The 27,500-nt window shown below is 36.0% G+C and overlaps 1 protein-coding gene and 1 long non-coding RNA gene across 2 annotated transcripts in view; one reads left to right on the top strand and one right to left on the bottom strand.

The window, feature by feature from the left end:
• The window catches only part of spata17 (spermatogenesis associated 17), a 31,352-nt gene extending 12,578 nt beyond the window's left edge, over positions 1-18,774 (bottom strand). The window contains exons 1-9 of the mRNA XM_026286139.1: positions 18,689-18,774; positions 18,420-18,509; positions 17,238-17,319; positions 16,216-16,266; positions 13,847-13,950; positions 10,069-10,192; positions 7,384-7,569; positions 4,753-4,901; positions 370-505 (exon numbers count right to left, since the gene is read on the bottom strand). Coding sequence (XP_026141924.1) covers positions 370-505; positions 4,753-4,901; positions 7,384-7,569; positions 10,069-10,192; positions 13,847-13,950; positions 16,216-16,266; positions 17,238-17,319; positions 18,420-18,509; positions 18,689-18,756 — 990 coding nt within the window. The 5' untranslated portion in view covers positions 18,757-18,774. The remainder of the gene's footprint in view (positions 1-369; positions 506-4,752; positions 4,902-7,383; positions 7,570-10,068; positions 10,193-13,846; positions 13,951-16,215; positions 16,267-17,237; positions 17,320-18,419; positions 18,510-18,688) is intronic.
• A 40-nt stretch (positions 18,775-18,814) lies between these two features.
• LOC113117456 (uncharacterized) lies at positions 18,815-21,945 on the top strand. The gene is made up of 3 exons (XR_003294163.1): positions 18,815-18,896; positions 20,479-20,789; positions 21,421-21,945. It is a non-coding gene; the product is annotated as an uncharacterized LOC113117456 (long non-coding RNA).
• The last annotated feature ends 5,555 nt before the right edge of the window (positions 21,946-27,500 follow it).

Here is a 27,500-nt window from a genome sequence, read left to right as displayed (position 1 = left end):
AGGAGGTATTTCCGGGCAATTGCGCTGGATGCATAGGGTAGTGCCTGCTGGTAAGAGCCAATAAAGAACTCTCATCCATGAACGGCCTTCAGCAGAGACACAGTCAATTACCTAATGTGAGGACTTTTTGTGGTGGTGGGGCTTTCTCCTCATTTACTTGTGGGTATTTATTAAATTGCTGTCAAATTTGACAAATTTGCGACGCTCAACAGGGAGGTTGTTTTGGTGGGGGTGCGTGGGTTTAGAATGAACATCGGTCGGTCCCCCTCCCACTACCATCACAGATCCCATATCCCGCTTCCCGAATCATGCCAGCACAGAAGAATGGGTTTTGGCAGGTCTACATGTGCATGCTAGCGAAACGTGTACCTTTTTCCCCTTGAGGTACTCTTTGTGCTCCTCCCGGAAGTGCTTGGTCCCATATGCCACCTGTTCAAAGGGGGTGGAGGTACGCATCATGCCCTCGTACTGCTTATTTCGGCTTGTGTTTGAAAATGGAAGAAAACTGTGAAAAAGAACACAGAAATAGGAATTAAGATATACTTCATAAGCTAATATACAATGAAAAAAACACACACTACTGTTCAGAAGTGTGGGTCAGCAAGACTTTTTTGTTTGAAAGAAGTCTCTTATTCTCACAAAGGCTGCATTTATTTAAGCAAAAATACAGTAACGTCTGTGATTTTGTGAAATATTATTGCAGTTTCAAGTAACTGTTTTATATTTTAATATATTTTAAAATGTAATTTATTCCTGTAATGGCAAAGATGAGTTAATATCAGTCTTCAGTGTCACACAATCCTTCAGAATCATTCTAATATACTGATTTGAAACATCCCTTTTTATCATCACTGTTGAAAGTGATCGTGATGCTTAATATTTATGTGCAAACTGTGATAGACTTTATTTTAAGGTCTAATTATCTCTATTAACAAACAATTAACTAAGACTATTGCCTCAATAAAGACCCAATTGGCTGCTTATTAATAGTAATGTAAATGTTAGGTTTAGGTATTGGGTAGGATTAAGTGTGTATAATATAGTCATGCAGAATATGTGCTTTATAAGTTCTAATAAAAAACCAATATGTTAATAAACTGCATGCTAATAAGCAAGTTAATAGTTAGAATTGGTCCCTTGGATAAAAGTATAAATTTACTGACCAAAAATGGACATTTCCAACATTAGTCCTTTTAGCCTTAATGCATGGAAAAGTAGAGCTTAATCTCAGTGTTGGCCCAATTACTGGCGTCTGGTCTTGGCTAACGTGCCTGCTAAGAGCTAACATTCAGCTTTTTTCACAACACAGCACATGCTACTTATGCATCACCACGTCACCTCATCCTTCCCTCACAGGCACTTTTCATTCTAGTCCAGATCATTTCCAAACCCAAATCGCTTCTTAATCGTTGTGATGTCTTGAGGTTGTTTCTGCACATGCGGCGTGTTTGCTGGGCACACATTCAGTGCAAATAGCGGTTACTTAGGAAAAATGCCAGATGTTAATTACAGCGAGGTTGATTTTGTAAATTGTACCCAAGACACTTTGCCTGGAGGAAGATTTATCCAGTGCGGTACAAGAGGTGTCTGCGCGAGGCTGGGTAAACGTCCGCTGGGCATTGGCTTGGCTTGTCACAAAACAAACAAACAACCAACAACCTTGGCATTTCTGTGAACACAATCTGAAAAAAAAGATTTTTTATTCCCAATGCTTGTTGTGTCCGTTCCCTTTTTTGATGATGAAACCAGAGGTACAGGTGAAGCCCTGTCCTCTTTAATGAAATCAAAAAATGTAACCATATTCGCTCCGCCTGGAAAAGCAAGAGTTGCACAAATACGGTGCAAAACTGGCACATATTCAGAGTAAACAAACCAAAAAACAGATGGGATCGTTAGATCAAAGATTTTGTCTCATATTTCTGCATTGATACTTTCTGAAACATCTGTTTAGGAAAAGATAATAATAATATTGGCTGGGCCAACTGAAGTGAAACTTTCTGGCAGAACTGGAGTTTGTTCGACACTCTCTTTAGTCATTTCCTTCCTGAACGAGATCATTATTTATCAAAGGGCCTCTCCTGTCATGTATGTACCACATAAGCAATAATGCTTGGTAAAGCTTTGATGGTGCAAGGCAAAAAAGGGGGTGACATCAAACACCGTGCTGGCCCTTTAAATAATGGCCCAATCTCCCATAGACATCCTTATCCACTAGAGACACAAGCCTCCCTACAAGACAGATTACAGTGCAACCCATGCTAATGTGCACATGGGACGGACATCACCGAGCAAAAATTAATGTGGCCCCAATGTCCCAGAATACACAACGCTTCTGCTGCTTGCCGGCTGTTTCACTTACTGCTTTCATTGCCACTGAATTGCATTTTAATAGGGTAGTTTTTATTCATTGAAAGCCATTAAGGAAAGTTTGACTTTTCGCAGGGGATCTTTTGGCAGTGCAGACCAATGCCCAGTGACAACACCCTAGGAGGCCACCAAAACAGGAAAAGGGGGAGTGTTTGAGGAAGTAGAGAGAAAGAACAGAGAAGAGGAAGAGGGAGAGAAAAAAGAAAAATATGTAAGCCAGCTTGTTGGGTGACATTGGTTTTTAAAAAGAACAGCATTAAGGACTAATTAATTAATTAATAAGAAATTATAAATAAGAGAAAAACTTATATATATAAATCATTCCTTAGATATTATTAAACTTTTTTTTTACTTATTTATTTTAAATAAATCATTCATTTGAATTGTTTGTGCAACCTAATTTAGCCTTGTCAATTCACTAACATTAACACATTTTTTCTGACTTTAATAAAATAAGTTTATTTAGTGGATTTACCACATGAAACATAAGTGTACCTGGCAAAATATCAAAAAATGTAGTTCTCAATGTTTAAAAAAAGTATAGAAAATATATTTTTTATTAAAATACACTTCACAGTCCAACTACTTATTCCTTGTCAAACTATAAGCCGACTAGTTTAGTTCACTATGGAGCTGTTTGTTTTTTCTAAATAATGGTAATCCATCTCAGCATTATCTGCATCGGAGGCTGAGGAGACATCACTAGGACTGAAATTAAGCTGGTGGTGAAAAAAAAAAAAAAAGAGAATAGCAACATTTCGGTAGCTCTTTGAAACATTCAGGAGGAAATTAGCAGGAAATGATAGTGGGATCCTGGATCAAAAAGACTCTAATCATGCTTCGCCATGCCCTGCAGACACCACATGTATAATACGATTTGCACAGTAACCACCTCTCCTATTACAGCCTGTTTGGGGTATTCTGTGTTAATGGGGTTAGCTAATTTACTGTTTAAAGTTGGAGCAAGTAGAAAAAAAAATTAAACATGATTAAAAAACACTGCACATTGAGCTAGTAATTAAAATAAAACGGAAGGGTTTTAAAACCAGAGATGCCACTGTTCAAGTAACGTTGTGTAAAATGCTCTTATGATAATCCACTGCAATAATTATATATTCAGAGAAGACGGCTAACAATGTCTCTGGTATGATGAAATGAAACACAGTGTAGGGCTATTACCGTAATAGTCAAAAAAGCTGTATTTTTGGCCAGAGTTGCTGTTGTCTGTTAACTTCTTTAGGAACTAACCCCACTTGAGATTTTACCATCTGTTTCGAACTTTGAGAAAATAAAGTGTGGGGCTTCTCTTGTTGTGTGATTAATGTGCATCTAGACAATGTCATATATAAAGACCAAGCAATTTACACAAACTTAAAAATATGATTCTACATTCATATTAACATCTAAAGCGGCCTCAAAATGTATTTGGACAGTTAATTTCACCATTTTTTTTTAAATGAACAGTAAGCCTTCTTGATAATGCAGTGTAAATGTACTGTACAGATAAGATAAGGTGTACAGTGGCTCCAGAAAGTACTTGGACACTTATTCAGTACCATTCACACATTTTTAAATTTGCCTTAAAGGCATAACTAATGAAACAAATTGACTAATGAAAATTCTGTCATTATTTACTCACCTTCATGTTGTTCCAAACATGTATGACTTTCTTTTTTTTTCTGCGGAACACAAAATATGATGTTTTGAGGAATGTTTCAACAGTTCGTTTTCATATAATGAAAGTTGGTGTTGTTTAAGCATCACTGACTTTCATTGTAAAAAAAAAAAATATATATATTTATATATATATATATATATATATATATATATATATATATATATATATATATATATATATATATATATATATATATGTATATATATATATATATATGTATATATATATATATATATGTATATATATATATATATATATGTATATATATATATATATATATATATATATATGTATATATATATATATATGTATATATATATATATATATATATATATATATGTATATATATATATATGTATATATATATATATGTATATATATATAACCTTTCAATTATCTTTTGTGTTCCGCAGAAGAAAAAATAATTACATCCAGGATATAAAAGAAAAGAGGGTGTGTTTAAATGATGACTGAATTGACATTTTTCCCTTTAAATATGTATGAATGCCACACCATAAGTGTCCAAATACTTTCTTGATCATATTGAGATCTTGTACAGTGATTTTACACTTCATTATTAAGTAGGTTCTGCTACAGAATATGTTTCATTGATTGTATTCAGCTCCAAATCAATACATACATGCATTTCACACAATCTCTAGTGCGGGGATGTGTACATGCGAGTGCTTGTGTGTGTGTAACTTACGCCTGGTCGATGACACAAGTCCTCCACTCCTGCCGTTTGAGCTCCTCTCTGGCCTCCTCCAGGGCAGTGATGGATGTGGCCACGCGCAGGCTTGGCTCCAGGGGCCGATGCCGCTGCTGCTGCACCTCCAGAGGTGGGCGAAAGGGGCCCTGACAGGTACGGGGGATAAGGTAAATGTTTTATTGCCCAGACCCGCCTGCCTCATTATTGATGAGGCCCCTGTGGACGGCCAGCTGGACCTTCGAAAGCCCCAGTCTTTTCATCTAAGACATTAACACACCTGACCAGCGCTGATAATGATACCCCGACCATATAGTGAAGGGCCTGAAGAAGCAGAGGTGGTAGAGACTTCAAGTAATCAAATCTACATGCCAATATAGAAAAGTCGTGTCCATAATAGTCTTTTTATTTTGGGGAAATATTTACGTAATTTAATTCTTTTTTTTATTTGCTTTTTAGTAATGTCAAACACTTGATTGAATCAATCATTAAAGTCATTTGCAAAGAAATCTGGTTTACATTGGCGTATATAATGCATATATGATTCCTCATTACTAACAGATTTTTAATAACTGATTGATCTACAGTATGTGTTCTCAATCGTGTAACATTAGATTGCATTTCTGAAGTTTAGGCTTGCATATGGTCTATAAATAAAGTCTGACTTGACCTCTTAACCACATCACCAAACCACTATAGATAAAAAGTAACACCTTTATATATACCTTGGATTTAAATGGAAATACCTTTGCATAGGAATATGGTAATCAAACAATACCATGGTACTTGTCCAGAATGAACGACATTACCATGTTATCTCATTTCTTTTAGACAGATACCATGGTTCTGTACCACAAGCCTCAGTTATTCTTAACATAAAAACCCAACATGTTGACACACAAGCTTTCAGATGTGTTTAGTTGCCCAAACAGAAAGTTTTCCTTCTGAACTGGCACAAACACACTTGTGTCATGGCTCCACATGCATAACTTATTGTCTTGGTTACTCTTAGTTTAAATGTGACCTTCAGACATTGTTGCTTTTAATTCATGCTGGCGCAACATTCTCTGCCCTTGATACTATCAAGACCAGATCAGCACCTGGCACTGACCAATCCCCTTACTTCCCCTAACAATACACATAATCAATCTATCACTCGCAGATGCTTATCACACAGGGAGAGATGCTCCACCTCAGACCACAAATAATTGGGAGAGAGAGCGAGAGAAAGAGGGTGGGTGCTTATTCGGGGGTCTTTGTAAGGGCAAAATGTAGATAAATAATGCATCTTCATCTATAGCACATTGTGTGAAAGATGTGGCAGTTTTTTTTTTATAATGAATTCCCAATAACTCGGCCCAGCTGGGGTGAAAAGCCAGCCCAGGGAGAAGAACTTGGGCTCTAATAAAAAGAAATGACTCACGCTTCATTTCTGCTCACTTATGTTTTACATTAATAGAAACCAATAATAAGAACCAGTTACCATAAAAGTCATGGACCGTAAATAACACAAATGGCAAATACATATCATCAAATCTCCCTCACAGCTGGACAAGATGACATGCTAGATTTAGAAGTACTTAAAGATATTCTTTATCGGGGCACCTTTACATGTTGCGCTATTCCCTTGCTGAGAATCCCTTAATGGGATCCATGGAATGAAGGGGCTTGGGTTGACAGGCGTGCTTATCACCGGCTATCTGGCTGTCTAAATGCTTTGGTGGTATCCAGGCGAGAAGGGAAGCACGTTAAATGATATTATTCCATTTTTTACGGCAAGTTTTTTCAAAATGATCTCAGGGTGGCAATAAATCCTGGCTTTAATCATAGTAATCTCAAGATCTCTTTTGTTAATTGTCACCACACTCTGTCATCTTTTTGAGGCCATTTCAGTTGTAGAGTCTAGAGGGACGTCTACAAATACTTCGAGTTGACAAAATATCCCAGTAAGGGGTGCTGAGACATTTGTTATGAATATAAATGAAGATTTTAGTGCAAGTTAGCTAAAAGACAAATAAATGTTCCTATAACAACTTCAACGTCAGCTTTTTGCCAGAATTTTCGGAACAATATAGGCGATATTGCAGCCAAAATAAAAGTTGTCAGTATTTACTGACCCATGTTGATCTAAATTCATATGACTAAGAATGTTTTAGTAGAACATCCTTATGATAATAGGGCACTGAAGCCATCAAACATTCCATGAACTGTATATTCCAAGTTTTATAAAGTCATGAGAATTGAGCTTGAGAATCAGTTAATTATGATTCATGAACAAATCCTTCAGAACAGTTTTGTAAACTGGAGATCTGACTCATTAAAAACATTTGTTCATGAATAAGACATCGCTACTCATTAAAACAACAAGGACAGCTAGTACAGAGGTCAAGATTTTCTGTAAATAACAATAATTATGTTGTATGACTTTAGAAGCCTTGGAATAAGCACACAAGCCATACTGATTGCTTTTTTGATTATTTTTCATCTCTTTTTAAAGATTAAAAGTAGTCTTGTATTCCACTAAAGAGCAGTATACATTTTAGGAACAAGATAAGGAACAGAAAATGAAGAAAGTTTAATTATTATTATTATTTTTTTTCATTAACTATTCCTGTAAGGGCAATGTCTCACCTGTGGTTTTTTGTGAATGGGTGGCAGTGGCTCCCGTTTTGGCATCAGGTAAGAGAGCTCAGGGGTTATATTAGGGGTCTTCCTCTCTTTAGGAGCCGATCGCACTAGAAGCGGCTTCACTTTTCTCAGCCTCAGCTCCATCTCATCAGGTTCTGCTCTGAACGGTGAATTGAAAACACCTGGACACTAAGATAAGGACAAACACAACAATCAAGCAAGGTGAACAAAACAATGTTATGCTTCCGTTGGCATAATGAAGAGAAAGTCTGTTTCTCTAAATGACTGCCCTTAAACGTTGCACAGCACACCTCCAAACACATCCTCATGCCCTCTTTAATAACTCATTTGCTAGCAATGGACTGGTAACAGCTTCCATTGTATCGCTCATCATAGGTATCCATGCAAAGCCTACAGCAAAACACATTTAGCTTTCGGGAAAAGGAGCCCACTTTATTCGGTCGACCACAGCAAAACAATTATACTTGTCACCTCCCCTGAATGGACACACATCCATCACTCTGGCATGTGTCATGTCTGCTGGCGTACATGTCTGCTAGCTAACTATGAGCTGTCTGATCTTACCGTAGCACTTCGGTGGTTCTTGGTTTGGCCTGAGGAATAACAGCTAGAATAATTAGTCTCTAATCAGACGATTCCTTATATGTGCTTAATTAGCAATGGGAGTTTTTTAAGCTTTATTGCTATATATGCTAATAACTGTTACAGGTAATATTATTCAGTAAGGCTCTTGCACCCGTTTGGATAGTGTAGCTTTGGGTGTCACGTGGTGGGGGGTACACCACAAACTCCCAACTTGCCTCGGACTTACAGGAAAAGAGCAATGATGTTGACCCTCGTACCGAGGAACTACATCTATGTCAGCGCAGCCACTTTTGTCCAGCGGAATTTTCTCTGGTTAACGATGAACCATGGGAGACCCATCCATTTTACGGAGACAAGGTCAGACTGTGGGAACACAAGTTGCCCAGCGCTGAGACAGAGAGAGTGAGAAAGAGTAAAGCAGGGAGGGGGAAAGAGAGAATGAGAAAACTCGGAAGAGAGTTAAACCTTTCCTGCACTGACAAGCACTTAAGTCTGAGTTTGAGTTTTGTGGTTTAAATGACTGTCTTGTTTTGGATGTATTGTCAGTAATGAATAATGTGCATGTTTGGGGTTTTAATTGATTAAACGTGACATTTAAGACAAATTCTGTTCCTTTGAACTTTCTATTTATTAAAGAACCCTAAAAAAAGTATCACGGGTTCCAGAAATATATTAAGCAGAACAACTGCATTAAAAATTGATTATATTTATGAATGGCTTTTAAGCAATAGCCTATTATGTTTTAAGGATCACATGACCTAGAAGACTGGAGTTATGGCTGCTGAAAATTCAGCTTTGCTATGACAGCAATAAATTATTTTTAAAATGTAATTGTATAAATGTATTATACAGTATAATGCACATATGTTCATTGTACATCCCTGTGTATCTTAATATTAAAGACTACAGTTTACTTTCATGCACATTATTTTGTGTTCTATATTTAATTCTACAGTATACATTTTTTATATTTTATTCTTATATTTTTATTGTTTACTTTTATATAATTCTTTCATAGCTATATTTATGTTTCTTTTCATCTGTGTTGTATTCTTTAATAATTGCACTGTCCATGGAGGGGACCTGACTCACATTTCACTGCTGGTTATATATGCTCTATATAATTGTGTATGTGATGAATAAGAATATTGAATCTTATATAAATAAAATATATGTAAAACAGAAAACAGTTCATAGACTTTTAAAAACGTTACTAACCCGGAAATTTAAATGATAATATCTCAGTTACCATTTCTAACTAATCATAATCATTTAAAGCATTGTTTTAACACATATTCAATTATAAAATGTGTATCTGATCATTAGTCATTTTTTTCCAATATAAATGTTTTTCTTGTGGTCCACGGTCCCTTTCCCTTGTTGAATAACCTGGTGCTATGTATTATATTTACAAAATACTTTTGTCAAATAAAAATATTAAATGTAATTTATATAAATATATATATATATATATATATATATATATATATATATCCCACACACCCTTCTTTTTCTCCTTATCTCCCTCTAAAGCATCTTTTAACTAGCATGTGGTCCCTTGCATCTGTTGTCCATTAGCCTTTAGCTGATGTGCATTACTTCCTGGTTTCTCTCCTCAGACTGCAGGCAGCTGGCAGTAATGTCCTCTTGCCCTGTTCGCAGAACTAAGTGTCCAGTGACCAGAGCAGAAACGTGGGCATGAGCGGTGTGGCCACAAGAGGTTGTGATGACAATAAAAGCATGAAGGAGAGGCCACAAAATGAAATATCTGCTCCCCACTCACTGCTGCTGAATCAACAACGGCCAGAGCACTTCATCATAATTATCAAGACACATTATAGCTAGAGGGATTTCTAAAAAGAACACACACACACACACACACACACACACATATATATATATATATATATATATATATATATATATATCAGCAGATGATTGCAGCAGTTATGAGCCCTGTTGTAAAAATAAACACAGGTCTTCATACTCCATACCTACACAGTTTCTTTTCAATCGGTGACCTCAAATAAATATATGCAGGATATACACACATAATGTGTGTCTCATTGATTCGCCACTGACCTGTTTAGTGCTCAGGAGGAAGTGGAGTCTCTGAGCCTGGATGCTTTTCTCTTTTTCCTCTTTTTCCAGAGTGATCCGTTCTCTCTCTCTCCTCTGGAGCTCTGCAAATTCCTCCAGGTCTCTCCTGGGAAGCAGAAAACAGTACACATAAACCTACAGGTTTTTCAACTTACTCTTCGGTAAGCTCTTGTCTCAGTCCCAAGACATCGGACGATATTCAATACTCTTGTGGGCTGTTCAAGAGAACAGCATGGCTGATATACTGTAATAATAGTATTTCATCTAGATTATGGTCATCTAGATTATTTCATTCTGATTCATGACACGAGTTTACAAAAAACGTGTATGTTTGTTATGTATATGATAATACATATAAACATAATCGAACATCAATTCATATTTTCTACCACTACATTTATGCATGTGCTAGAGTAAGCATAAAATACAATAAAATAATAATGAACATAAACTGCACAAAACACTTTCTATTACATAGTTATTTTGCTCTGTGCACTGACCTCACTTTTCCTATGATGCATTTTTCTCTCTCCGTAAAAGTAAATCGCTAAATAAATCAAGTATGCATAGTAGTCTGGACAGTAGTGAGTGTGTTTTCTGTCGTGGTCTGAGGTTGCAATGCTTGCATCGCTGTCTGACCAGCTTCGGTTTGTGTGACCTTTGCTAACCTATATCTCCCGCTTATTATTAATTGCACTGTAGTGGACAAAAGCCAAATAGATTTGTAACAGTGGAAGGGGATCTCGATCTGTGTCTAAGAGAAGGCTGGGGTAACACATAAACCTCATTAGTGTTGATGGGCCGGTAGGGAGACATGGGAGCAGCTAACACAGATGACCTTTGTGTGTCCTTAAACAACACGCAGCTATAAACACCCTGCGCCCACCGAATTGCATCCACTTACTGTGGAATCCACCAGGTGCTAATCACCCTTACCTATCAATAGCTAGGCATGTGGTTTTCAGACAAAAATACAAGCCGTTTACAGAAGACTTCAGTCTAGCTTGTTAGTTAGCTTTTGCAATATGCCACATATCCACATATGAATTAATAAAAGTAATAATAATAATAATAATATGTAAAAAGATATTTAATATCAACAATAGATTAATTATCTAGATAACTATGACAGCATTGTGTGTGTGTTCATAGTATATATATTTTTTTATAATATTTTGTTTGATATATGAACAACACAGGATTATAATGAATTAAAACTAAAACCATAAAAACAAAATTTACAAAATTTTGGAAAAACACAGCAAACCTAAAATTACAAAAACAAAGAAAAGAATTACAAAAAGTAAATATAAATAAATATATAAATAATAAATAAAATATGTAAGAAAAACTTCTAATAGTACTAATAGTATTACAGGGAAATTAAAATAACACAAATAATAGCACATTGAACGAGAATCATCAAAGTGTTGCAGTATAATTACCGGAGTGCTTTTTGAAATTTGTCATAAAGGAATTACAGTATTATCTATAAATTCCCACATTTCTGTTTGATGTAATTTAATAATAATAATAAAAGAATTGTAAAGACCACCAAAAGCTGTTTTTAAGGGATATTTTGAAATAAACAAAATATGATTAATTAGCAGAATTTAAATGCTTTAAAGGTGGTAAACATTAAGATCAATTTGCCCATAAAATGAGATTTAGTACACTTCTCTGTAATGAATGCAGTAATTTGTGTGATTAAGCATATGCATACCGCGGCCTGTGTATTTTGGAGTCTTGCTTTGATAAAAGACCTGCCCTAAATACTATGAAATGTTTATAAAGAAAAAAAAATTAATAAGGCCTGCAGTTAAGGAGTGAGTTTCACAGATGTCCTTGAAAGGGACACGAGAGCAGAAAAAGTAGCCTGAGCAATGGGAGTCCATAAATTCCCTCTGTGCTTCCAAAGAGTTAAAGATTTGCCATGCTCAAACATTACAGAGAGAAATTTATCTGATTATGGCAGTAATAATTACCCAGCTGTTTATTACAGATAGAGAAATAATTCATGCAGGCAATAGGCCATGGTGGCAATGACACTCCACATTTAGTAAATATGCAAGCCGCTCAGTTCTAATTACTCAAGCCCAGAGGAAGCCCTTATTAAGTGCTGGAACTTTAAGTGTCTTCTTGACAAGTGATAAATTGTTACATTGCACAAACTCTTGCTGTGGAATTGCTGCGCTGAACCCGGGTCTTGACTTCATTAAGGTATGCAGAGAAGGACAACGGAATGAAGATGGACACTGGAACATAGCGGGCCTTGTCGTCAGGCTAGAGCTAATGAAACGACACAGATCGTTTTGAACAAGGAGGGAGGATCCTTCACTGCTGGCAGGGAGAGAGAATGAGAGAGAGGGGCCACCCTGACACGGGCAGTCACTGGCCTCCTTTCATTGGCATGCCGGGCTGGTCTGCTTGTGCTAAATGGATACCATTAGGAAAATTTTGAATAATTTATTCAGGCGCCGGAGCTGTACGGATTAAAATCCTGGCATCAAGACCTTTGAGGGGTGACTAATCAGTCAGTGGGTGATCCTGAGCCCAACGTGGAACAGATTGTCAGAATCAGCGCAGTGATCTTTCACTTCGCATCTTTGACTGATTCATCATGACCTCACAAGCGTTACATAAACAACTAATTAATGCACTAGCAGACAGAGAGAGAAGGACGGGTGAAAATTTTTATAAATGGGACGTTGTTTGTAAAACACAGTTGGACAGATATCACTGGGACAAGAGTTTCTATTCTCACAAATAACTGTTTAATACTGACCAGGCAGATTGATCAGACAATGACCAATTCTGACATGATTAAATGAGCTAGTTACTAAATAATTAAAATGTCTATTTTACTTGCACCACTTGTCATGTTTTTAATATATTTTCACGATATATAGATATTAGGGTTGGCAGTCAACAAAAAATTATAAAATCAATTACATTAAAAGCTGATCAATTGTTTTAATCACACTTTTTTGCAATGATTTTAAGTAAAAAAAAATGTGAATTAAAATGACAATGCTAATAGATATAATTATAGCGTTCTATTTTATGTGACCTCAGTATCTGTATACAGGTTTACAACTATCTTGTGTGCTAAATTTTGGCCTCTCCCTAAACAGGAAATAGAATAGAAAAGAAAAAGCGTACAATATACAGTATAAAACACCTTGCTGTACATGATGGCCCAATGTTTTTATAGAGAAATGCAATGTGTTAATGTGATTCATAGGTGAAAAACCCCATTAAAAGAGAACATTCCCACTTAAAGAGAGGCTGGAGCAGGGAGATGGAGGGAGGGGTGGGGTGTTGGGAGTCAGTGATCCAAGGAGCACTTAACAGATTTACATTTAATTTTAGCTAGACCCTTAAGATATTTTCCCACAAAATATATTGGTCGCATTAAAAAATTGACTTCATTTTTATCAAAAGTAAAAGATGGCATCTTACTTCAGCCCCTGAAGCAAGAACTTTTATATATATATATAAATGTGGGGGCACACGCAAATCAGAGGTTAATTTTGAATTTCATAACGTTATTCATTTTCAAGTAACCAGAGGCAATTTATGCAGGACATGCTGCTAATGTATATGTCTCAAACATGCCATTAAAAGCATGACATTCCTTTGTCTTTGCAAGAATTTCAAACAATGGTCATCTGTGCACATTAGTCTAATGTAATGGTATGTACAAATATTACTTTATTTGGAGCTGTATACAGTATGCATAAAAAAATGTTTTGTTCACCTGATGTGTTCATTCTTCCTTGTCAATCCTTCCAAATATCTCTTGCGTGCATAATAATTGTGTACATACTTCCTCACATAATAGCCTCGCCACCTCCGCTGTATCTGCAAAAGAAATTTCATTTTTGATTATGATTGCACATGCCCGATTATTATTATTTATTGATTCCTTTATTATTTCACTGTGCAGATAAAGAGTATAAAATTGAGCTCTATTTGGGGACTGTAAAAAGTATTTAGAAGTTAAATTCGCAAAAGACAAATCAAAGTCAGAGCAAATTAAAGAAGCCACTGTCACTTTAGAGCTCGCAGTCATTGTCACTCCATGAAGAATGAGAGTGATAGTTAGTGCCACCATGACAGCGCCACTGAGGACCCAAAACAAAAAGGACAGATGTCCTTCAGGCTGATTAGGTACTTAAAACAATAGCAGGTGAAAAAAATAATAATAAGGCAAAAACTAAACAAAACAAGAATTGCCATTGATCAGAAGTCAATAGATAATTTTAAATAAATTAATTGCAGGCTTGGTTTAAGAGTTGTTTGTGACCTCTTAGACTAGTAAAATCAATGATGCATATTGCTCAATTAGATCTAATACAAATCAGGCCTCGCTTGTAAACACTGATTTCTATTAAAAGGCTAACACATTGGCTTTCAGTAAAAAGCATGATAAACACTTTATAGAGTAAAGGAAATGGCTAAAAAGAAGTGCAATGCTGAAGCTTCAATGTCTGTTGTTTTCAGCTTTAATGGAAAAAGGTTAGGAGGAGCAATGACCTTGTTTTGCAACTGATTAGATGCAAACTACAGACTTTTTTGATTAAGAGCAATCAATTCAATACAATACATCTATCTATCCATCCATCCATCCATCCATCCATCTATCTAATCTGCAATACGTCTTAATTTTAACAAAATAAGCAGGATCATAATTGCATTATTTTTAAGATCATAATTGCAAATTCTGCAAGGCGTATGTAAAATATATGACCACAGTTGTATAAACTGACATTCATTAGCAAAACTCATTCATACTTTCCCATGAAGCTTTCCAAACTCAAAAAGAACAATTGTCAAGTCTGTGCTTGAAACAGATCCTTCAGTGAATGTTTTCACAGTCGCCCTTTCTTTTTTTCCTTCAGCAGATTTTTACATTACCGGTGCTTCCCGGACATAGCACTCTATCTTTTACAAGGTCTATAAAAGCTGTCTGTCCTGTTGAACAGCTTCTGTTTGTGTCTAAGTGGTGACAGGACCTTTAGTCTTATATTCTCTGACCCCTGAGAAGAGGTCAAGCTTCATGTTTCAAATTAGACTTACATAACAGAAGTGGGAGCAAAGAATACAGGGTGGGCCCTAGATTTACCACAAAAGATTTGCGTATAAATCACTCCCTCAGTTCACGTTTCTTGTGATTTCCAATGATCACACTAGAAATATGCAATCCTCCATAGCAATGCAACATTCTTCAATAAGCTATGAAATTTTGTAAGACTTATAAAATTCTTTAAAAGTTTCACCTCAGGGAAAAACAATTGTAAAGCTAAAGTTTCTATGCATACCAATAGCTCTATAAAAGTGCCAATATATCACTCAAATATAAACGCGTTTGATTTATACGCTGTGAAACAGAGCATGCTGATATGATGTAGCTACCTTTTGACAACTGTAGGCCTTATAACAGATTAGAAAATATGATAGCATATTCATTCATATTTGGATTTGACTTCTGTTAACATGCAAGTATGTGTAAGGAAAATATCTTATGCTTACCAAGCCTACAATTATTTGATAAAAAAATGAAGTAAAAAATATTGTGAAATAAATACATTTTAATTAAATTTAAATGAACTGTTTTGTATTTTAATATTTAAAAAAATGCAATTTATTTTTGTGAATTTTCAGCAGCCATTATTCCAGTCTTCACTGTCACACGATTCTTCAGAAATCATGAAATATTCTTCAGAAATCAGAAATATGCTGATTTGATGTGCAAGAAACATCTCTAACACCACTGAAAACTGTTGAGCTGCATTGTGTGTATGTGTGTTTCATTTAAATCTCAAAAGAACCACATTGATTGTTATAGAAAACAAATTAAAATTCTTCAATATCACTTTCTGAGCATTTTGCAATGCAAATTCAATGCAAGTAAAAATCCTGATATCATATTTCTATATGTAACATACTGTATTTACAATAGCTATGAAAACATGAAAAAAAGTATTTTTAAAAATGTGAGTATATTTAGGCATTTTATGATTGTTATGCCACATCAAACCAGTAAAAATTGTTTACAGATTTCATCCAAATCAAATGTATGACCCACAGACTTTTCACTCACTAAACAGCAAGAGAAATATTTACCTTGACAGCCATCTTATTGTAGAAATTCATCTTCATGATAAAATATGCTGTCTGTGAAGAGAGGGAGATAGCATTACATTGTGACTGGGCCCTCTGATGTTTTCCCAACATGCGAGGAATAAAATCCTCTTTATACATAATACATAAAAGTCATGGAGACGCAGCAGCAGATAAGAGGGTGGAGTGGCAAGTCATACTTTGTATCGAAGGGAAGTGCCTGTTCTTAATACATAATGCAGACATGGCTGGGAAAATCTATGGAAGTCATACTGGTGACTAATGGAGATGTATGAAGGTAAAATGCTCTTCGCTGAGTTTGATAATCAATGGAATGCTGCTGAAGATGGACCAACTAAACACAGTTAGGAATATTCACAGGACACAAGGCACAAATGATTCACTCACTGGGGACACAAAAGATACTTGATATTGCTTATTTACATGATAGTAGAGGAAAGATGTTCATATTTTTCAATTATAGGCGACAATAAATTAAACAAAAAGGACACCATGTACAGTTTCCTTGCCTTTTATATATAAGATGTCATGGTAGTCCATGATTTATTTTCTCTTAAAAAAGTTACTCCTCAAATAATGCAGAATTTCTATATTATACTGACTGGATTTCCTGGATGTTATGTAAAAAAAAAACTTAAACAATACTGTAACTATGTTTTAGTGAGACATAAAACAGGCCACCAACTGTAGGTTGTAACTAAACATACAGACATACATAGACAACCACATTTTCCTGAATATATTAAATATAAAATAAAATCTGTTCTCACAAAACCCTTAGGATTTATTTTAGAAAATTAAGAAATTAAGGTAAAATTTTTTTTACTAATTTGTCAATACCTTTAAAATATGGAGGAGATAAAAGCATTCCATTGAAAATCAATACGAATTGTCAAATTACAAACTTGCACCAGATGTATGTAAATCATGGCATGACTGTTAACTGCTAAATGTTAATGAGGGTTATCATAATATAATCAATATTACATGTCTCCACAACTTACCTTTACCCTTTGTCTGAAAAGAGCCCGTGCAGCGAATCCACGCCATATTTTTTGTATTAATGTTGCCTTTTTATGCAGATGACTGAAAAATAAAACAACACTCAGCTATACTGTAGTTCTGTAATTTTAAACAGATTAAATCTAAACTTTTTCCCTCAGAGTCCCCTTTTTTTCCCTCTGCATGCCTGTGATAGGTCTTTCTTGGACAACTGTACATTTGCATTCTTCATTAACTACCCTCTAAATGCATGTCTATGGCGACTCTGAACTCAACATGGCCATCAATTTCAAAAAGGCCATTTATAACTCCAAAAAATCAATGCGTATAGGAATGGTGGCAACCCTGGAGCTGCACTCAAGAAGCCTAGATTGCGCTTAATTAGCCACTTAACACATTGATCAATTAACTAAAGTAATCTAAATTAACCTACTGTCTGGGAGTTTGTCTGCTCACTGCACAGAAATATGTTGAGGTTACACACTTTAGCGCCCTGTGCACTGGCTAATTCTTGCATTTGAAGACCAAATGCATTAGATTTAGGCTTCAGCAGCCACTTACAGGTATATGCTGGGAATATAAAATTATACACCTGTCCTCACTAACACATCTACCTAACCTATACAATATGAATATGTATACTAGAAATGTCACACACCTATAGAGTGCAACAGCACCCACCCACTTTTCAAGTGTTTGAATAATTCATTTTTCCCTTAGGTATTTTAAACGAGGCTTTGTTAAAGAGTTAAGTCTTGAATCAATCACCCGGTCACATGGTGAATCACAACATTACAATTATTTATGTACCCCCCCCCCAAAAAAAAGATATATTTTTGTGTTAATATATATATATATATATATATATATATATATATATATATATATATATATATATATATATATATATATATATATATATAATAACAGTAACTTAATTAATTAACGTTACCTGATTACTATAGGTAAAACGTGTCTAAAACACTGAATACAACTTATTTATTTATATGGCCATGTCTCATGTAGCATAGGGAATGAACTGAAGCAGGACTACAACTCACGTTCCCTCTAAATAAACGAATAACCAAACAAATAAGTACATACATTAACTTAAAGAGTTAACTGTCTGTACATATTGAAGCTTGACAAATCGATAATGTTAATAGATGACAATGAGATCTTACCTGAGGAACTCTCTCACCTGGCAGCCCCTGAACCAGCTCTGAATTCGGACCGCAGCCTGGTTCTCTTTCTGTCTGTTTTCCTCCGCAATCCTGTAACATGACGTGCTATATCTTAGGCGTGTTATCCACTGATAATGTAATTACAAAGCATATATGTATTATTTATTATTTTCTAAAAACAGCTTTTAATGTTTTTAACGTTTTGTATAAAAAAAACAAGACACCATTGTTTTCAAATGTAACGAACTGAATAGTTTGTTTTTCATTACCTGTTGCGGATAAAATATTGCTCTTTTATGTTTTCAACCTGACTGTAAAGTTTCTCAAGTCTCGCCATGTTTCCGGAAGTTTGTTGGTGTCCATGACAACGGAAGGCTCCGTGCGCGCGCGGGGTAGAGAGAGAGTGCTTGTCAGGCACGCGCAGGGAAGGAGGTGTCACGCGTTGAAGTTGGTTGGTAATCAAAATTCTTGTCAACAGTTAAGTTTAATTTAAACCCCGTTATAAGTTATAAGTAGATAGCTCGTTGGTCGTTGCGAACAGTATTTAAATTCAAACCGTATTTAAATGTATTATACTGTATGCATTTAATATGTATACAAGGAATGACATTACAATGATGTGGTTGCATTGATATTATTTTAACAAAGACCCTTATTGTTGTTTTTACTAGTATTTTACTTTTGTATGTTTATATAATGTACTGTAGGCCAGTGATTTTCAACCTGTGGTCCGCGGCCCCCTAGTGGGCCGCGGTGGTATTGCAGGTGGGCCGCCAATTATTTTTTGTTCATTTCCAGTCCATTCTAGGGCTGTGCGATTAAAAGAAAACGTCCTAAAATCACGATTTGAGCGTGCGCGATTTCTAAATCGCTTTATACCACAATTTTCCGCGGCCCTGACCTCCCGTATCCGATCCCATCAGAATGCATTGTGCCTAGCGCGAGAACAGAGACTGGGCATATGCCTTACTCCAGGTTCACACACTGTCTGTGATGCGCCTTTTTTCTGAGCCAATGTTGACGGATCAGAGCGTTCTCACTGCGGTAAAAGGTTAGAAATAAAAACGTGCGATAATTCATGTCTAACACATGAGCATAGAGTGAATTTGTTAGTGAACAGGATGCAGTTTAAGTGAGAGGAGACACGTTTTAAGTGTGCACACTCTATCCTCGCAAAGCAGTGTGTATCTGAGCAAGCACGACTGGTTTTGTGACAGAGCAAAGGAAATCTGCTGCGAACAGATAGATTCGCACTCGTGCATTATTTTAATGTGCTTTCGCGTTATATTTATGCGCTCTCACTACTGACCGCATACACTGCAAACACCTGAGGCACCGCTACAATTAATGAGCTCTATGAACAATGCATGGCAAAAAAGAAAAAAAGTTCCTGTATACAGGATTTTTTTTTTTTTTGCCACAAGTCTATACATTTTTTTTACATCTTCACTATAGCCTAGTGATAATTTTGACTTATGTCTGTTCTAGAGATGACTTTTTGATAAAGCTCTGATTGGTTTTCTTGTTGAAATATGTTTCAAATTAATCCTGAATGCATTTATGACTGTTAAAGCATATCGATGTGTGTCACAATTGCAAAATTGATAAAAAAAATCGCGATAGTTTTTTTTTTTTTTTTTTTGTTTGTCCATATCGCACAGCCCTAGTTTATTCAATAAATACAGTTTAAAATCTAGCTTTGGAGTACTAAGTTATTAACCCAACAATAGCGGGGTCAGTTAATTTTTTTGAAGTGGGCCACGCAAACATATGTGTTTGGTTGTGTGGGCCGCAAGTTGAAAAAGGTTGGGAACCACTGCTGTAGGCTATATTAATGTTTACTTCTTTCATTTCTTTTGTTTAATGTTAGTACACAAGCACTTTTTTCTTTACAAATCAAAGTAAGGCCATATATATTTGATTATTTAAATACTTTATTCATGTATTAAATGTACACACTTCATAACATCCTGCAAGAGAAAGACAACACAGAAACATGATTTCAAACAGATCTTTTGAGAATTTCATCCATTTACAGAGCACTTCTGTCTGTTTTTAGTTTGGATCTGATACAGGCAAGATACAAGACGTCCTGCGAAGTCCCGGCAATACAGATAACTGCTGACAAACGGCAGCCAATTTGCTGTCCCGCCACACCAGAGCAAAGCGCTAGAAATATGGGCAGAGGAGTGACCCTTTGGCTGTGTCGCCCATCCATCCGAACCCGGTGGTGGGCTGGCCACCGTGGTAATTGCCTGCGAAACAGTGTTTTGACAAGCCAGACGGGTGTAAGCCATCATTCTAGCAGCACGGTGATGAGGTGTCACCTGGAGAGAGCTGTTGAGAGCCCACATGTTTACATGCAGCCAGGTGACCCAATTTTGCCCTGCATCAGACCACCACTGCATTCTTCACATTGGTTTCACTTCTCTAGATCACACTTTGCTGATTATCACTTTTATTTGGTTGTCAGTGCCAAAGGTATCAAGGTTCTGGGAGGTTTTAATAAACTGTATTAAAGCTTTTTAAAATAATGGAAATAAAAATGTTTTTAGTGTGGGATTTTTCATATCTGTTGACTTATGAAAGATTCCGCACTCTTACAAATAAATATAACACTTGTAAAAAAAAAAGAAAGAAAGAAAGAAAAAAAGCTAATTTTAATGATATTCTTGTAATGTAATGTTCCTATATAAAAGAAAAAAACAAACTAAAAATAATAAAATACAGCGATTTGTTGAAAATTTCAATCTAAACTGCCACAGATTTTTATTTTTCCTCTCAATGGTGAAGCCATGTAATTGCTATGTTGGCCGTTATTGCTTTCGGATGATATCACCTTCCCCCTCTCCCTTTGTTTCCCTTAAAGGATAAAGGTGTGACTGTTCCGGTGCAAGAGAAAATCATATTTTTATTAGCTGGCCTTTATCTGGGGAAAAGGTAATGAATTGAGTATTGTGTAAGATGGTTTAATCTGCAGGTGTTCTATCATTATTTGCAGTGTGGTTCCACTGAGACAGCAGTAATCCATTAAGAAGGGGGCTGATCCTGCGAGGGGTTTGATGAAGTTGAAGCTCCTCTGCCCCATGCAGAAGGGCGTTTAGCGCTGCCGGCCCCACTGCTAGTGTGCAGGGATATATCACCTGCGTACTCACTGTTTCATCATAGCTCTCTGTTTCTCTACTCTCCAAACAGTCTTCGGTGCTTTAGACTGAGTGTCCAATTGAAAGGAAAACTCACCTTTTGTCCACTCAAAATATAAAAGAAACAAATCTTTTATATGTTTCAAAAAGCTTAATTGATGTTTCTACCTGGGTTTCCTCTGTTTTTAAAAAGGTCTTTGTTTGTCCTAAAAAGGACTTAAATCGGTGCACAAAGTCTTAAAGTCATGGCATGAAATGTTGGATGTACTGCAAAAAACTTTCTCTGTGGTTTCGTTTTGTTTCCCAATACAAATATTGAAAAATCTTAAAATAAGATACATTTAGGCCTACTTGAGATACAAAATGTACATATGAAGTTTTTTTGTTTTCTGAGAAACTGAACAATAATCAATAAATACATTTGTTATGTTGCTGCTTTAGGTTAAACTGTTTTAAATTACTTTTTTCCCACATCAATCTACATACCGTACACCATAATGGTAAAGCAAAAAGCAGGTTTTAATTTTTTTTAAAAAAGACAGTCTCTGGGACAGTTGAAATTTAGCTCAGGAGCATTAAGTTCGCTTGTTACTAAACTTTGAGTGAAGTTAACCTTTGGCGAATTCAATCAAATGGGTACACTGAACAAAATGTTTCAATCATCCAAATAAATAAAAAAATCTATCTTTTATTACTTGATCCAATGACAAATAAGGGCAAACTTATTTTCAGTGTATGATTTGGAAAGGCACACATGTCTTAATAAAAGGTCTAACAGCTGATAATGCATATCAGCAAAAACCAAGCCCTGAGGTCAAAAGAACTGCCTGTAGAGCTCAGAAACAGGTTTGCGTCAAGCTACACATATGGGGAAGAGTTCATAAAAAAATTCTGCTTCATTGATGGTTCACAGAAGCATGTAGCCACTATTATCCATAATGGAAGAAGTTTGAAACAACCAGGACTCTTCCTAGAGCTGGCCTCCTGGTCAAAGTGAGCAATTGGAGAAGGGCCTTGTCTAGACTCCGACCAAGAACATGATTGTCACTCTAGTTGACAACTCCATGATCATATGTGGAGATAGGTTAAATATACAGAAGGACAAACATCACTGCAACAGTCCACCGATCTGGGTTTTATGGTGGTGTGGCCAAACTCAATCCTCTCTTCAGTTAAGACATGTGAAAACACACTTAGAATATGCAAAATAATACCTAAAGGACCCTCAGACTGAAACCTGCTCTGCTCATTACCTGCAGAGTACCATCCCACAATTAAAGTGTGCTGGTAGCAGAGTACTGTGGGGCTGTTTTTCAGCGACAAGGACTGAGAGACTCAATGCACCAAAACATAGAGATAGCCTTAATGAAATCCCAGCCCAGAGCATTCAGAACCACAGACTTGGCAGAAGGTTTCACCTTCCAACAGGACAATGACTCTAAGCACACAGCAAGAGTGGTTTATAGACAACTGTGAATGTCCTTGAGTGGCCCAGCCACAGCCTGAGATTGAACCCAATCAAATATTTCTGGAGAAATCTGAAAATGTGCATCTGCCTTCATCCAACCTGACCGAGCTTAAGAGCTGAAGAGGTGAGGAGAAGAATGGCAGATAATTGCCAAATGTTGATGAGACTGTAAAAGTTATTCAGCTAAATATTTGGTTAAGGGTATGAATAGTTGTGCAAATTACTTATCACAGTTTAAAAAAATAAATAATAATTTTACGAAGTTGTGACAATTCTGTTTTTGCTTTATCAATATGGTGTTTAAAGGGGTTTGAATACTTTCGCAAAGGCACTGTATATCATGATTTTAGAATATTTAGACTTCCAATCTGAACTGGAAATTTATTTAGATATTAAATTAAAATGTAATGGAAATTCTATTTTAAAGCTTTATATTTACATTTACTTACTTAGAGACCATATTGATGCATTGTGTGTTCCATTAAATTAATTCCTTAAACTGTCTTTACTTAGTCTCAGATAAGTCTTAAGTCTTAAATTTACCTTCATAAAACCTGCAAAAACCCTTTTCTACTCTGTATGACTTCATTAGAAGCTTACAGTAGCATGCATGATGGGATTATCATGCAAGCTATAAGTGCAGCATGTACCGCGTGCTGCTTATTATTCATCATCAGGTAATTCATGTTATTTTCCATCCTCCTTCTGTTTTGCATTTCCTTTCTTCCCTCTTCATCGTCTCCCATTCTCTCTGGCAGACATAATATCAGCTAGAGGAGTGCTCTGTTTCATGTCCTGAAGAAAGGCTTAGCTTACGTTTGATTGAGGTCTCTCCCATCTCACACAAGCACTGTGTTTGCGGATCTGGTGCCAGAGAAGCAGATGCAAGGGCCTATTTGATGGTGGCAAATAATAAAACGTATCATTTGCGTTTGCAGTTTCTCCTCCACTGTATCAGGCACACAGATGCTACTGCACAGTTTTATTTGCCAAAAATCATATGGACTGTAGTTAATGGAATAGGGAGTGTTTGCCATCCAATTTTGAAGAGAGCTGAAGAGAAAATAAATCAAGGCATGTTTCTCTTTGTTATCTTGCTTTGGCTGTGAACGTCCACCGTAAGCACAAACTTGATTATTTTTATCGTTTTACAATTCATCTGTCGGTTACCCCTTCATCTCTATTGAGTCAGACTGTTTTTGTTTTGTGGCTGTTGTCATATAGGTTTTGCGTAGAACCATAAAAAAACAATTTAAATTCTCCTGGGCAATGTTACAACATAGTCGTATTTCTGTAGTGTTTACTTCCACTCGAAAATCTTTTGTAGGAGAGGAATGTAGCACTTGAAACATTTGTGAAAAGTAGAATTTCCCTGTATTGGCAAGATTAAGCAAGACTTTGATTTCTGGAGTTCAAAGTTTCCAGAATTACTATGGCATTGTTAATAATGGCGGTTTGAGAGTGAATAAGACTAAGTCTCCTGGGATTAGGTTGTCACAGTGTTGTTTGGTTTTGTGAATTACATTTTTATACAAATTCCCTTGTTTGCACTTGTGTTTTGTCTATGGTGTACTGTACTTTCACTTACCGAAACATAAAATTACATTTCCCACATGCAGGGAGCATCTTTCTGATGATAAAAACATGACAGTGCATTTATTCAAACATGGATGTCTAGTGTGATTGGTAATCAAATGTGATGACTTTGGCTTTGATTATTTCCATTTATGTAGGGCTAAAAAAAACTGTCTGAGGCAACAGAGTTCAATCCACCTGACTAGCATCATTGGTTTAAAGGACTCAGTTAGAGAGATATGTGTACTGTATAAAAAAAGGAAAATATAGATTTAAAATGAAACAAGGGGGAAAATTATATTCATTTTTTTCCATTTATTTTACAGGTTAATATTAGATCACATTTTAAAAATCATAAAATATATTGTAAAATTTAATATATATATAGATTTAAAAAATAAAATGAGAAGTTAGTATTTAATATATTTTGGATTTATTTGCATGCAAATCTCTCTCTTTCTCTTTAAATAGGCCTGTAACAAATAAGTCATATTTTTGCATGCAAATCTCTCTCTTTCTCTTTAAATAGGCCTGTAACAAATAAGTCATATTTTTTTCTTTATTTTAAAATGATAAAATAATATCATATAATACATAATGAAAAAAAAACCTCCTTGTATGTTACCGGCTTATTTAAAAGTGTTTGTAATTGTGAATTGAAGTCAGTCTTGAACAGAGTAGTATACAAAGCTATTCATCTTGTGTGTGGGAGGGGGTAGCTCTAGTAAAGACCTTGACCTATGAACTCTGGCCTATTTTAGTCATGGTCCAGTGTGCTCCATCCAGGGCCCGATCCCATTTCTAGCTTTTTGTTTGCTTCATTGCCCACCTGAGCCAAGCAAAGGATTTGTTGCCTATTTACTTGCCTCTATTTCAATGGCTCTGTCCACTTTTATAGGAGCTATTACTACTGAAAGATTAGTTTTCATGGACCTGATGACATGGGACTTTAGTAAGTTGTTGGTTTAAAATACTATTTGACACTGAAAAGTTTTCTGCTTTCACTATCAAATCAAGAGAGTAAGTGGAGCACAGTGACTGGACACAGGCGCTCTTGGAACAAAATGGATTTCTGTTCAAAGAGACCTTGGTGGGCATTTTATCATTATTATGGACTGAACTAATAGAGTGGCTTGTTGGGGTCAGTTTAAGTATAGTGGTCTTTTTAAAGCCCAAAAGTGTATTTGTATATACTTAAGATTAGCTTATATTGTAAATTGTGTTTAGTTCATTTTGTAGCCCAGTATATATTTTATACAGGCATTAATGAGTAACAGTTTACTTTTTGTTAATGCATATTTATTGAATTAATGTGTGCATCTCCAGTCTACTGGTTTGTCAGTAAATCTAAATTAATTGACAACAACACACCAGATAAATTTCATGAAATGTTCTTTCACTGCTTATCTTTGCATATCTAACACCCCCCCTCTCATTCTCTCTCTCTCTCTCTCTCTCTCTCTCTCTCTCTCTGTGTCTCACTTGATCTGTTTCCCGATCATTATGGCTACGAAATCATTCTTTAAATTACCCAGCTATCATTTAAGAGTTAACTACTGCCAAGTTATTAAGCCGCAAAGGTCAGACTTGTTTCTAAAGATTATCCTTGTTAAGGAGTCGGAAAACACTAAATATTTCTAATCCTATGTTATTTGCCGCTTGGCTGGTTAAAAGCTACTTTAAGCCTCATAAAATTAAAACAGAGCGTTCCCTCAGCTGTGGCAGCCATTGAATTTGGAGGAAGAGGTGCAGAGCCAAATGTTGCGACAGAATTAAATGTCAAAAATCTTCTCAAGTTGTAGATATATTGTTCACACTGAGTGGTTTTGATTAATACATTTCATCTAAATCATGTGAAGGTTCCTCCTCCTTTTATCCATAAAACGCAATAGGACACAAATCAGTTTTACTGTAGCTTGATAACAATTGGAAAATAATGCATTTTCCCCACCCAATAGAATTGGTTGCTTACACCCCTAACCAAAATCAATTCATCTCCCTCGAATTTATTAAAATCCCAGCCATTAAATCTCCCACAATGTTTGTTCATCTGCTTTTGTGATACGTTTCTATCACGTTTGTTCTGGTCTAATGTTTTCCCTGTCGCTCCTGCGTAAAATGGAAAAAATCTATTTTGGACCAATTGAATAGTTAAAGAAGTGCTTATCCTGGTGAGGTGCTGCAAATAGAATCGATAAAGATGGCAGTGTGCGGTGAAGATAGCACCTTCCCCTTGAGTTTTTTGATTAACCCATCCGACAGTGAACCTGACAGCAATATACCGGCATCGTGTACACGAGGTATTCCCCGAGGCCCTCTTTTTGTCTTTTCATAAACCGTTCTAGACATGTTTGAAGGAGTTTTTATTGGCCTGTGTGTGTGCGCACATGTGAGCCTATACATGTTTTTGTGGGGATAGTTTTCTTTTTCATTTTTTTCACAAAGGTGGGCTGGAGCGACTGTTTTTCAGGCCTAATACTGCATTTGTATATTTAGAAATCATTTGCGCCATTCCATGCAACCAGATCTTTACTGAGGCTATGAATTGATTGGCCGCGTTAAGAGTATGTGCCACAGCAGTTCCGTTTAAAATATGATGCAAACCTCATCAGATGCTGTCAACATCCTGCTAACACTTTTGGTAGTTACCATTTTATGCCAAGATTTTATATTGCGAAGAGATGGTCCTCAATCCATCTTGTGCTCTCAGACTAATTGATTTGGGTGTGCTTCAAATATGAGGGATACAATACGCCTCATTGCTGCACATTTGTCCAATTTACTTTTGATCAATTACCCATTCTACAGGACAGGGTCAGTCGAGAGAAGCAGGGCTTTGTGATTTATTCCGGGTGTTAAAAATAATTTGTTTGGATTGATTAACGTTAATTAATT

The sequence above is a fragment of the Carassius auratus genome, chromosome 17, assembly GCF_003368295.1.
Source record: "Carassius auratus strain Wakin chromosome 17, ASM336829v1, whole genome shotgun sequence".
Lineage (NCBI taxonomy): Eukaryota > Metazoa > Chordata > Actinopteri > Cypriniformes > Cyprinidae > Carassius > Carassius auratus.
The sequence above is the reverse complement of the archived record's forward strand: the minus strand, read 5'-3'. Positions and strand labels throughout refer to the sequence as shown.